General features: G+C 46.9%; 1 protein-coding gene across 3 annotated transcripts in view; it reads left to right on the top strand.

Annotated features, from left to right (window-relative positions):
- EZR (ezrin) overlaps window positions 1-12,187 on the top strand; it is an 82,641-nt gene that overhangs the window by 63,566 nt on the left and 6,888 nt on the right. For all 3 annotated transcript variants that reach the window (XM_029052319.2, XM_029052318.2, XM_029052317.2), the window contains exons 8-10: window positions 7,899-7,995; window positions 10,367-10,530; window positions 10,965-11,095. In XM_029052319.2, coding sequence (XP_028908152.1) covers window positions 7,899-7,995; window positions 10,367-10,530; window positions 10,965-11,095 — 392 coding nt within the window. The remainder of the gene's footprint in view (window positions 1-7,898; window positions 7,996-10,366; window positions 10,531-10,964; window positions 11,096-12,187) is intronic.

Below are 12,187 nucleotides of genomic sequence, written 5' to 3'. Positions count from 1 at the left end.
GTGTTAAAAAAGCAGCTGCAAAAATGTATCTTTAGCTGTAATTAACTGTATAAGGTACACCTAATAATTGTATCATGGTTTCTCAATTTTCCATATCTGTTTTACTTTAATGATGTGGATTTTTTTACTGACTTTATAAGATTTGTTTTTATCAAAGCAAGTAGGTGGTGACTTGCCCTTATCGTGAAATATTTTCTGCTATGGAGTCAGGTTCAGCGGGAGAAACACCTCCCTCCGCCCCCCAAAAATAACAGGGCTTGTCTAGGATGGGACAGAGGGAGAGGGGCAGGGGTGGGAGCTGATGCTTTCTGCTCTGGAGTCAGGTTCAGAGGGAGAAAACCCTTCCACTGACTGTGGAACATCCCCCTGTTCCTGAGCTGGGCGTGCAGTGACAGGGAGAAAGGGAGTGTCCTCTGAGGGATTACATGAGTGAAACTTGCCTGTGTCTTTGAACTGATGATTTCCTGGGCAGTAGGGCTGTTGTAATATCACCATGGGACCCAAACTAGTTTTTCCAGTTCTCTGACCCAGCCAAAGGTAAGAACTAGTCAAAGCCAGCTTCAGTAACTGCTCCCAGACCTAAATTTTCACCCCTTCCTGAATCCAGCCTGAAGGGGGTTCTTTCAGGAAGATTATCTACTCTTTTCCCTCCTGGATTGTTGGCCAACCCACTGAACAGTAGTTTTGTATGTGCATGTGTGTGTGTCTCTTCCTTTTTGGAAAGGAGTCATCTTAGGTCGGGGGTTCTAATTCCGGCTCCTCCACTTGCCAGCTGGGTGACTTTGAGCAAGTCACTTAACTTCTCTGTGCCTCAGCTACCTCATCTGTAAAATGGGGATTAAGACTCTGAGCCCCACATGGTACAACCTCATTACCTTGTTTCTTCCCCAGCACTTAGAACAGTGCTTTGCACATAGTAAGAGCGCAACAAATGTCATCATTATTAATATTTCGTAAACTTTCTTTTCCTGTTTCCACATCCCTATCTCATCTCTTCCAAAGCCACACCTGCTTTTTTTTGTTCTTTAAATTTCCAGAGAGGCACCTCACTGGCAACTAAACAAATTGACAAGGACCCCCTCTGTTTGGACAGCTTTGTCAAAACACACACACACAAACAAAAACAAAACAAAAAAACCCCACCCCCAATTTACCGTGCCCTGATCTCTTCTATCTCACCACCTACCCCTTTTCCACATCCTCCCACTAATCTGCAGCTCCCTCCCTCCCTCCACATACATCAGTTAACCACTCCCCACCCCTTCAAAGCATTATTGAGGTCACATCTTCTCCAAGAGGCCTTCCCAGTTGAAGCCCTCTTTTCCCCCGGTTCTCTCTCCCTTCTGCATCGTCTGTGCCCTTGGATCTGTGAGTTTCAAGAAACTGTTTGAAAAGGAATGTGATCAGAGCGGGCTGAGAGCAGCTCTGTAGAGCCACCCAAAGGTGTGAAGTCAGAGCTGTGGAATAGGATTGGATGGCAAATCAGTCAATCAGTGGTCTTTATTGAGTGCTTACTCTGTGCAGAGCACTGTACTAAGCACTTAGTAATGTTGGTATTTGTTAAGCGCTTACTATGTGCAGAGCACTGTTCTAAGCGCTGGGGTAGATACAGGGTAATCAGGTTGTCTCACGTTAGGCTCACAATTAATCCCCATTTTACAGATGAGGGAACTGAGGCCCAGAGAAGTTAAGTGACTTGCCCACAGTCACACAGTCACACAGCTGAAAAGTGGCAGAGTTGGGTTTCGAACCCATGACCCATAAGTATTTAGGAGAGTACAATACCACAGAATGAGCAGACGCGTTCTCTGCCCGTAATGAAAATGTTCAATTTGAGATTCTGGACTTTTTCTTCATTCCAAATCAAGAAGAACTATATTTATACAGATTATATGTTATATATATGTATAGCTAACATTTGTTTAGAGGGTCAACTGTGCCCTTCAGATCAAATTGAGTAAGCAAACACATCTCAATTTCATTTAGTGAGTTCCCACACTAGCCTGCAACCTATAAAGTTGGATTTGGAAATGGCCCCAGCATTTGTTTTCTACGCTTATGGAGAAATAGAGTGAAAAGTTTTCAGGGTGGAGTTAGCTTGTTCTTGCCTTGAGTGAAAAGAGGTCGGCAGAGCTAGGGCTTTGTCCAAAGCTCTCCACACCCCCTCAACCTTAGCCAAGCGTTAGAAATTTCTGAATAGAAAGGCCAGGCTTGGGCAAATTCGAATTCCACCTGACCTTTTCTGGTGAAAGAATGAAAGGAACCTGATGCCTCTTCAAAGCTGCTCTCCGCCCTTTCTGATCACATTCCTTTCCAAGGAGTTTCTCCCCTCTCCTGTACCTCCCTAATTTGGGTGTACTCTGGCTGCAGAGGAAAGTCGCGAATGTGGGTGTCAGGTATAAATCAACACTGTGTCCTAGGTTCCCGTATTGATGCTTTCCGGTCAAAGCTGCTGGGTACAGCTTGTGGGCAATGAGAGAATGAGGCCCTTTGTTATCTCAATTTGAGGTGTTTGGACAGGGAAAAAGGGAAGGTGACCACTTCCTTAACATTCTTGGTGGACTCCAGCTGGTTTGTACTCTGAGGCCTCTTGGATGGGATATTTGAGGCATATCCTAGCCAACCCTGCCCACCCCCTGGCTTTAATCCAAATGATAATAATAATTAATAATTGTGCTTGCTATATGCCAAGCACTGTACTAAGTAGATCGTACACAGTCTCTATTCCACCTGGTGCTTGCAGTCTAAATAAGAGGGAGAATAGGTAGTTTACTTCCATTTTATAGACGAGGAAAGTGAGTTGAAGAGAAGTTAAGTGACTCCACCAAAGCCTTACAGCAGGCAAGTCAAATAACCAGTCAATCAGTGGTGTTTCTTGAGCCCCTACTGTGTTCAGAACAGTAGAACAGTGCTTGGTACACAATAAGCACTTAACAAATACCGCAAGTATTATTATTAATAAATGATCTCTGGATCTGCTGTCTGTAGGCCCTGCACCCGCCCTACCACGTGTGAGCTGTTGAAAAAGATCGTACGGACTTTTCTCTACTCCCCCAAATTTGGGATCAGGCCATGGCTGGGTTCCTAAGAGGCAATGGGGTGGTGGCTTCCATGATCAGGCCTAGATGCAGCACTCTTGGAAGCAGCATGGTCTAGTAAGTAGAGCACTGGCCTGGGGTCAAAAGGACCTGGGTTCCAATCCCAGCTCCACCACTTACCTGCTGTGTGTCCTTGGGCAAGTCACTTAGCTTCTTTATGCCTCAGTTCCCTCAGCTGCAAAATTGGGATTCATTACCTGTTCTCCCTCCTACTTAGACTGTGAGCCTCATGTGGAACATAATTATCTTGTATCTACCCCACTGTTTTGTGCTGAGCAGCAGTGGCATGGGATAGAGTTGGGAATGGAGACTCAAATTTACCGCATGGAAGGAGGCAATGGAAAACCACTTCCGGATTTTTACCATGAAAACACTGTGGATACACTACCAGACAGATTGCAGATGGAGGCGGGGCGTTATGGGAGAGATGTGTCCATGGAGTCACTATGGGTTGGAGACGACTTGACAGCATAAGACAAGATAAGACTCCAGTGCTTTATACAGTGCTTGGTAAAATCTAAACAAATACTTTGGCATAAAGCATGGGCCTGGGAGTCAGAAGGTCATAGGTTCTTATCCCAGCTCTGCTGTGTGACCTTGGCCAATCACTTCACTTCTCTGGGCCTCAGTTATCTCCTCTCTAAAATGAGGTTTGAGACCGAGAGCCCCATGTGGGACAGGGACTGTGTCCAACCCGATTTTCTTGTATCCACCCCAGTGCTTAGTACAGTGTCTAGCACATAGTAAGTGTTTAACAAATACCGTAATCATTAATATTATTATTTTATCATTATTATTATCATTCACCTTCCCTATTTTCTTCCATCTCCCTCCCCCAGAAATCCAAATCTTAAAATCCCTGCCTCCGATGCACATATCTATAGTGGAGAGACTGTTGGGCAAAAGCATTAAATTATGATAAGTCTTAAAACAACATGGTATTTAAACATTACTATGTACTATGCACTGGACTAAGCACTGGGGTAGATACAAGATAATTAGATCAGGCACGGTTCCTGTCCCACGTTGAACTCTCTAAGTGAGAAGGGGGATGGATATTTAATTCCCATTTTACAGATGAGGAAAATGAGGCCCAGAAAATCAAACTGTGCTTTCCATTCATTTATTCATTCAGTCAGTAGTATTTATTGAGAGTTTACTGTGTGTAGAGAACTGTACTAAGTGCTTGGAAAGTACAATTCAGCAATAAAGAGAGACAATCCCTGCCCACACTGGTGTGCTTACTATATGCAGAGCACTGTACTAATGCTTGGGAGAGTACAAAACAACGGACTTTGTAGATACAATCCCTGGCCATAAGGAGCATATGGTCTACAGGGGAAGATAGATGTTAAAATAAATAGTAGAGTTTAAGGATCTGTATCTAAGTGCTGTGGAGCTGGAGTAAGTATCAGAGTGCTTAAAGGGATACACAGCAAAGTGCAGAGACGAGACAGAGGGGAGAGCAGATAAGGGAAGTGAGGGCCTAGTCAGGGAAGGCCTCTTGGAAGAGATGCAATTTTAGGAGGGTTTTGAATATGGGGAGAGTGGTGGACGGCCGGATTTGAAGGGTTGGGGCATGAAGGCAAGATCCCAAGCCTAGCCTACACGCTCCATTCCTGTAGTGCTAGCTTACTCACTGTGCCCTGATCTCTTCTTTCTCGCTGCTGACCCCTTTCCCTCCTCCTCCCCCAGGCGTGGAACTTCCTGTCCCTCCATAACCCCCAGACCACCACTCTCCCCACCTTCAAAGCATTACTGAAGTCACATCATCTCCAAGAGCCTTTCCCTGATCAAGCCCTGTTTTCCCCAGCTCTCTTCTGCTTTCTGGGTCATCTGTGCACTTGGATCTGTGACCTTTGAACATTTGATTTTTCCCCCACCCTCAACCCCACAGCACCTATGTACTTATCTATGAATCACATGTTATAAATTATCCATTTACTTTAATATCTGCCTCCCCCTCTAGACTATAAGCTCTTTGTGGGCAGGGAACATGTGTGTTAACTCTTGTAGTGTGCCCTCCCAAGCTCTTAGTACAGTGCTCTGCAGATAGTAAATGCTCAATAAATGCCATTTATTGATCGAGATCCAGTGAGTAGATTGGCATTAGAGGAGCAGAGTGTGTGGGTTGGGTTGTGGGAGATCAGAGAGGTATCATAGGCGAGAGAGAGTTGATTAAGTGACTTGCCCAAGGTCACCCAGCAGGCAACTGGCAGAGCTAGGATTAGAACCCAGGTCCTCTGACTCCTTGGCCTGTTCTCTTTTCACCAGGCCACACTGCTTCCGGGGTAGAGTAGCATGTTTATGAGCTCTCCATTGATGAATATTTTGGGTTCCTAAACTCTGAAAATTTGAGGGCCTGGCCTGCCCGGTCCCCATATTTTTGGGGGCCGGAGAAAATATTTCCACAACACAAATGCAGTTACAGGTCACGCACACTGCCTCTTGGTGAATGGCTGCCAGGTCCTGAGTGTGCCGCCTTCCAGATTCCAGCCTGGTCTGCTCACCCCACAGCAGGAAGCAAGATGAGGAACAGCATGGCCTAGTGGTTAGAGCATGGGCCTGGGAGTCAAAAGGACCAGGGTCCAGGTCCTTTTGACTCTGGGTGCTAATCCTGGCTCTGCTCCTTGTCTGCTGTATGACCGTGGGCAAGTCACTTCACTTCCCTGTTTTATCAGTTACCTCACCTCTTACAAGAGGGATTAAAGACCAAGCCCCGTGTGGGGCAGGGACTCTCTCCAACCTGGTTAGGTTGTACAGCGCTTAGTACACGGCCTGGCACATATTAAGTGCTTAACAAGTACCTTAAAAAAAATAGAGGAAAAGAAAAGAGATCGGTTTATATAGCCTCTCAGGTTTGGGTTTCACCATTCTCATTTAAAGGGTGGTGAAGCCAAAATGAAGGACTTATTATTGTGCATTGAGCCTACGCCTATAGCCCATTAATAATAATTTTGTTATTTGTTAAAGCACTTATTATTATGTGGCTTATTATGTAGCAGACACTTTACTAAACGCTGGGTGGGTATAAGCAAATCAGGTTGGACAAAGTCCGTGTGCCACGTGGGACACTCTGTCTCAATCCCCATTTTACAGATGAGGTAAATGAGGCCCATAGAAATGAAGTGACTTACCCAAGGCCACACAGCCGACAAGTGGCGGAGCCGGGTTTTGAAGCCATGTCCTACTGACTCTCAGGCCTGTGCTGTACTGCTTAGCCTAGCACTGGTCAACAGCATGAAGAACATTCAGTCAGTCAATCATATTTATTGAGTGCTTACTGTGTGCAGAACACTGTAATAAGCGCTTGGGAGAGTCCAGTACAACAATAGACACGAGAAGAGATTGAGAATGCCCATGTCTAATCGGGTCAGCTGTGTGCCGACCAGACCATACTCAGCCTCACCAAACTCAGGCACCCTGGTCACCCAGTGCCCAGCAGGTCTCTGGGGTGTTCACTGGTTTCTGGGGCTGGCTTGGGGGTGATCTGTAACCTTGAGTTCATTTCTTCTAAAAGCTATATTGACCCTTACATCTAAGGAGGAATTTGGGGCAAAGTCATTTTCCTACCTGGGAGTCATCTTTAAAATCCCACCTGCTCCTAGATGCAGAGATACTTCCATTCATTCCGCTGACCTTTCTAGCCTCAGAGTCGCTCACCCCATGCCAGTGTGTTGCCAGTTATTCAGCAGAGGAGTAGGGAATAATCTTTTTTTCCTGTTAGTCAACCAGTCGATCATATTTATAGAGCACTTACTACTATATGCAGAGAACTGTACTAAGCCTTTGGTACATAATTCAGCAGTCTTAGTAGGCATGTTCCCTGCCCATGATGAACTTATAGTCAAGAAAAAGACGGAAAGTGAAAGCTAGGCCAAGAAAGTACTCTCAAGAGGATATTTAGAGTTCCCATTTGTCAGGATTCCCGGAGTGTCATCTGTGTGGTGGAAGAAGGAGAAATAGCGTGTATCCAGTAGCCACGTGAAGCAAGGCTCCCAGTCTTCTCCTCCCAACATTCCTGGGAGCCACCCTAATGTTGCTTAACCTGACTGAAGACCTGGTTTACCCTGAGAAATAAGTGACTTGAAATACCAATGCAGAATGGAAGATTGGCAGTGCAGTAGTTGTGGGGGTATTTATTGAACACCTCCTGGATGCAGTGCACTGAACTAAGCCCTTGAAAAAGTGCAGTAGGAACATAAGGCATGTTGTCTGCCGCCGAGTGGCATACAGTCCTGGATGTGATGCTCTCCCCAGGGCACAAAAACCCACAAAGTCAATCCATTTCCACCAAACCCCGGGCAACTCAGACCCATCCTAGGTCTTTCTGTCAATCAAACTTATTTATTGAGCACTTACTGCGCACAGAACACTATACTAAGCACTTGGGAGAGTACACTGTAATAGAGTTGGTAGACATGTACCCTGTCCACAATGAACTTACAATCTATAATCTACCAACAGTCTCCAACTCTACAGTCTACAGTGTAGTCTACCAACTCTATTGTATTGTACTCTCCCAGGTGCCAGGCGAATAAAGTGCTCTGCAAGCAGTAAATGCTCAATAAATACCATTGATTAATTGTATTAGATTGACTTATGTCAAAACTGAATAGCTGTGAGAAGGTTGATGCAGTGCCCAACCCCACAGGTGACTGATGAAATGGGCTTCATTGGACACTTCTAACTGCACCAGAAAGTTCTCCCGCTTCAGGGCCTGGCCGATTTAGTCAAATCCAGTGGGGCAGGATGTGCGTGTGTGAGTATTGGTTGACCATTTTGCTTCTTTTTTTTCAGGCTGACCCCAAAGATTGGCTTCCCCTGGAGCGAAATCAGAAACATTTCTTTCAATGACAAAAAGTTTGTCATCAAGCCCATCGACAAGAAGGCACCCGTAAGTACTATTGGTTTGAGTACCATCCTGTTTCCCACCTCAACAGCAGAAGAGGGCCCCAAGATAAAGTTCCTCTTATGCCACTGGAAACACACCTAATCAAATTCTGATCAAAGCACCTTAGGTTTCTGAGTCAGGCTCTTTGGTGGGTCACGGGGCTTACTCAGAAAGGCAAACACGGTTGGTCAGACCCACTCAGAACAGGCCACACAACTCTCCTACAATGACTTTTCCCAAGTAGCGGCCTGGCACAGTACAAAATCAGCATGTCCTCGCAGTGTAGTTAGTGAAGGTATTTTCTTCGTTATTGAAAATGTTTCCTGCTGTTTTGAACTCTTGACTCCTTCGCAGGAGGCAGCTTAGATGGTTTAGTAAAATGCAATCGAGGTTCATTCCAAAGATTTCAGGAGACTCTCTGTTGGCTTAAAGCACTGGATGGTGCAGTTGCACAAACCCCACCAGATTCAGTAACAGAACAGGTGGGTTGTTTTGACTTCAGACTCCCCAGTTCTTGGCAGAGCACACATTCAGGTTTCTTTTAGCCAGTGGGTTCTCTGTTCTACGGGAAGATAAAACATGCATTTCTGCTTTTGGAGGCTTCTGTCTGGTGTCTAGCTGAACTAACCAGTAGAAGTATTAAATCTCAACTGTGTGCAGAGCACCATGCTAAGCACTGGGTACACAGACACACAAGTGTTGGTATTTGTTAAGCGCTTACTATGTGCCGAGCACTGTTCTAAGCACTGGGGTAGACATAGGGGAATCAGGTTGTCCCACGTGGGGCTCACAGTCTTCATCCCCATTTTACAGACGAGGGAACTGAGGCACAGAGAAGTTAAGTGACTTGCCCACAGTCACACAGCTGACAAGTGGCAGAGCTGGGATTCAAACTCATGAGCCCTGACTCCAAAGCCCGTGCTCTTTCCACTAAGCCACGCTGCTTGAATTAGTTCCAGTGAGGCACGGACCAGGGTCAGTCAGCCCAACATTTGTCTTGGGATGGGGGTGGGATCATAAGGTTGGATATTTTGTGCTCTGGGGGCTGGAGGCATCAGGGTTGAGTGTGGGTGATTTAGAAGTCTCAGCAACCTCTCTGGCAGTGGTAATCAGGGATGATATCCATTGCTTACGACACCGGTCTGGGTGTCAGAAGGAACCTGGTTTCTAATCCCAGCTCCGCAAGATATCTGCTGTGTGACCTTGGGCAGTTCTCTTCACTTTTCTGGGCCTCAATTACCTCTTCCGTAAAATGGGGATTAAGATTGTGAGCCCCATGTGGGGCAGGGACTGTGTCCAACCTGATTAGCTTGTATCTACTCCAGTGCTTAGAACAGAGCACGTAGTAAGCGCTAAACAAATGCCACAATTATTATTATTCTTTCTCAGTGCTTAATACAGCGTTTTTCCTACAGAAAGGACTTAATAACTATTATTGTTACCACTTGTACTGCCTTGGATCATGTTGCAGGCCTGAGGTGCTGTCCTGGAGGACGTGGCAGGGTTTCCTCCCCAGCCGGCTGGGGCCCAGGGTCCTCCTGGCTTCCTCTGCCCAAGGACGGGTTGGTTGCTTGGAGACAGGGCTGATAAGTCTTGGGTTCGTTTTCATTTCTGACTCATCGGTTGTAGATCACAGGAGGGGATTTATTCATTCAAGCATAGTTATTGAGTGCTTACTGCAATAATAATAGTAATGATTATAGTTTTCGTTAAGTGCTTACTCTTTGCCAGGTACCATTGTGGTCTCAGGGCTAAGAGCTGGGGAAGGGGTGACCCCAAATAATCTACCACCTGCCCCACAGTGATACAGAGCCCTTGGTGGTAGGGACAGTGGTTAAGGGAACCAGGGAGTATGCGTGGCCCTCTGTCCTTGGACGTGGCCTGAGGCCCCGTGAGCACAACTGAACCAAACCTTGGCTGTGTTCCCGAAAGCCAGGTGGCCTTTCTGCCTTCACCAAGTGACCCGGGAAGCAACATGGCCTAGTGTCAAGAGCATGGGATTGGGCATCAGAGGACATGAGTTCTAATCCTGGCCCCGCCACTTGCCTGCTGTGTGACCTCAGGCAAGTCACTTCACTTCTTTGGGCCTCAGCTCCCTCGTCTGTAAAATGGGGGTTAAAAGTGAGGACCCCATATGGGTCAGCGACTGTGTCCAACCTGATTACCTTGTATCTACCCTACTGCCTAGAACAGTGCTTGGCACATAGTAGGTGCTTAACAGAAATAGTGTTATTATTATGAGCATCCTAGCTCCTCTTGGTCGATGTGGGAGCCTTCCCCTCTTCCTCCTGCCCCAAACGTGCTCCTTGCCCCACAAAAGGCATGCCAGCCTGTACCACATGGCCCACGTTCCCCTGTCTCTGCTGCCTCCTAGGATTTCGTCTTCTACGCGCCCCGCCTGCGCATCAACAAACGGATCCTGCAGTTGTGCATGGGCAACCACGAGCTGTACATGCGCCGCCGGAAGCCGGACACCATCGAGGTGCAGCAGATGAAGGCACAGGCACGGGAGGAGAAGCACCAGAAGGAGCTGGAGCGGTGAGCTGGTCCGGGTGGGCTTGGGAGGTGAGACCCCAGGGGAGCCCTGGGATGAGCACCTTCAGCTAGTCGGTGAGCCGGGCTCGATACTGGGCACAGAAAGGCCCAGGCCCTATTCTTGGTTACCTTCCTTTCTGATAACAAGAGGAGTTCCACTTCTCCCCCAGGGAATCTTCTCACCTCCTGGCTTACTGCAAAAATAGGCATGTCGTCCCCTGCCCAGTCTAGAGAGCAAGAGACCACCAGCCTGCAGCCCAATCAGGGCAAACTTCCCCAGGGAGGTGGGCAGAGGGATGAACACCGAGGGCGGAAAGGGGTTTTGGATCAGATTTGGCTATTCCCCTGTCCCGGATCCAGAGGAAGATGGGATCTCCGGGACCCCAAAGCATACGGGTCTGTAATGAAGTCCTTATCCCGCCCCAAACCAAACACAGACAACAGCTGGAAAATGAGAAGAAACGAAGGGAAACTGTCGAGAGGGAAAAGGAGGAGATGTTGCGCGAAAAGGAGGAACTGATGTTGAGGCTGCAGGACTACGAACAGAAAACGAAGAAAGCGGAGAAGGGTAAAGCACTCTTATTCCCTGGAGCTGGCAGGGAGAAAGCTGGGTGGTGGGAGATTCTGGGCCTTTTGTGCTTTTCTGGGTTGAAGAGGAGGGTTGGTGGGTGGGGGGAGAGAGTGAATGAGTGTGTGTGCATGCACATCCACATGCTTATTGCAGTCCACATAACCTAGAAGAAGTGGGAACAGTCACTTTTCAAGGAGAGCAGAAAGAATGACAGAGAACCATTAAGGCCCAATGGAAAGCCCACAGCCAGGAATCAGGAACCTTGGGTTTTAATCCCACCTTAATTTATATTAATATCTTTCTCCCGCTCTAGAGTGGCACTTAGTATGGTGCTCTGCACACAGTAAGCGCTCAAATACAATTGACTGACTGACCACTTTGCCACCTGCCTGCTGGGTAACCTTGGGCAAGTTGCTTAACTTTTCTGTGTTTCCTTCTCTGTAAAATGAGGATGAAATACCTGTTCTCCCTCCCCGCTTAGCCTATGAGCTCCATATGGGACAGGGATCATATCTGATCAGTCGGTGGTATTTATTGAGCCGCTGAGGCCATGCAAAGTATCGTATTAAGTGCTTGGGAAAATACAGATTGATAGAGCTGGTAGACACAATCCCTGCCCTCAGGAATGTATTATCTGTAGGGGAGACAGAACTTAAAAATAAATATATGTAAGGATATTTACATAAGGGCTGTGGGACTGGGGTATGAGAGTGATTAAGGTTACCTCATTAAGGTAAGTGATTAAGGTAAGCTCATTGTGAGCATGGAATGTGTCTGTTTATTGCTGTGTTGTGGTCTCCCAAACGCATAGTACAGTGCTCTGCACAAAGTAAGCACTCAATAAATACAACTGAATGCAGAGACAAGGAGTCATCAGTGGGGTAGACGAGATCGAAGTACAGAGAGTAGTCTGGCGTTAGACAAATGGAGTGTCTGGATTGGATTGTAGTAGATTAGTGAGGTAAGTAGCGGGGAGAGAGATTGACTATGCACCTTAAAGCCAATGGTAAGGAGTTTGTTGCGAAGGTGGATGAGCAACCACTGGAAGTTTTTGAGGAAGTGTGGAGCTGTGAACTGAATGGCTACTCA

The sequence above is a fragment of the Ornithorhynchus anatinus genome, chromosome 2 (assembly GCF_004115215.2).
Source record: "Ornithorhynchus anatinus isolate Pmale09 chromosome 2, mOrnAna1.pri.v4, whole genome shotgun sequence".
NCBI lineage: Eukaryota > Metazoa > Chordata > Mammalia > Monotremata > Ornithorhynchidae > Ornithorhynchus > Ornithorhynchus anatinus.
This window is presented reverse-complemented; position numbering and strand designations above follow the sequence as displayed.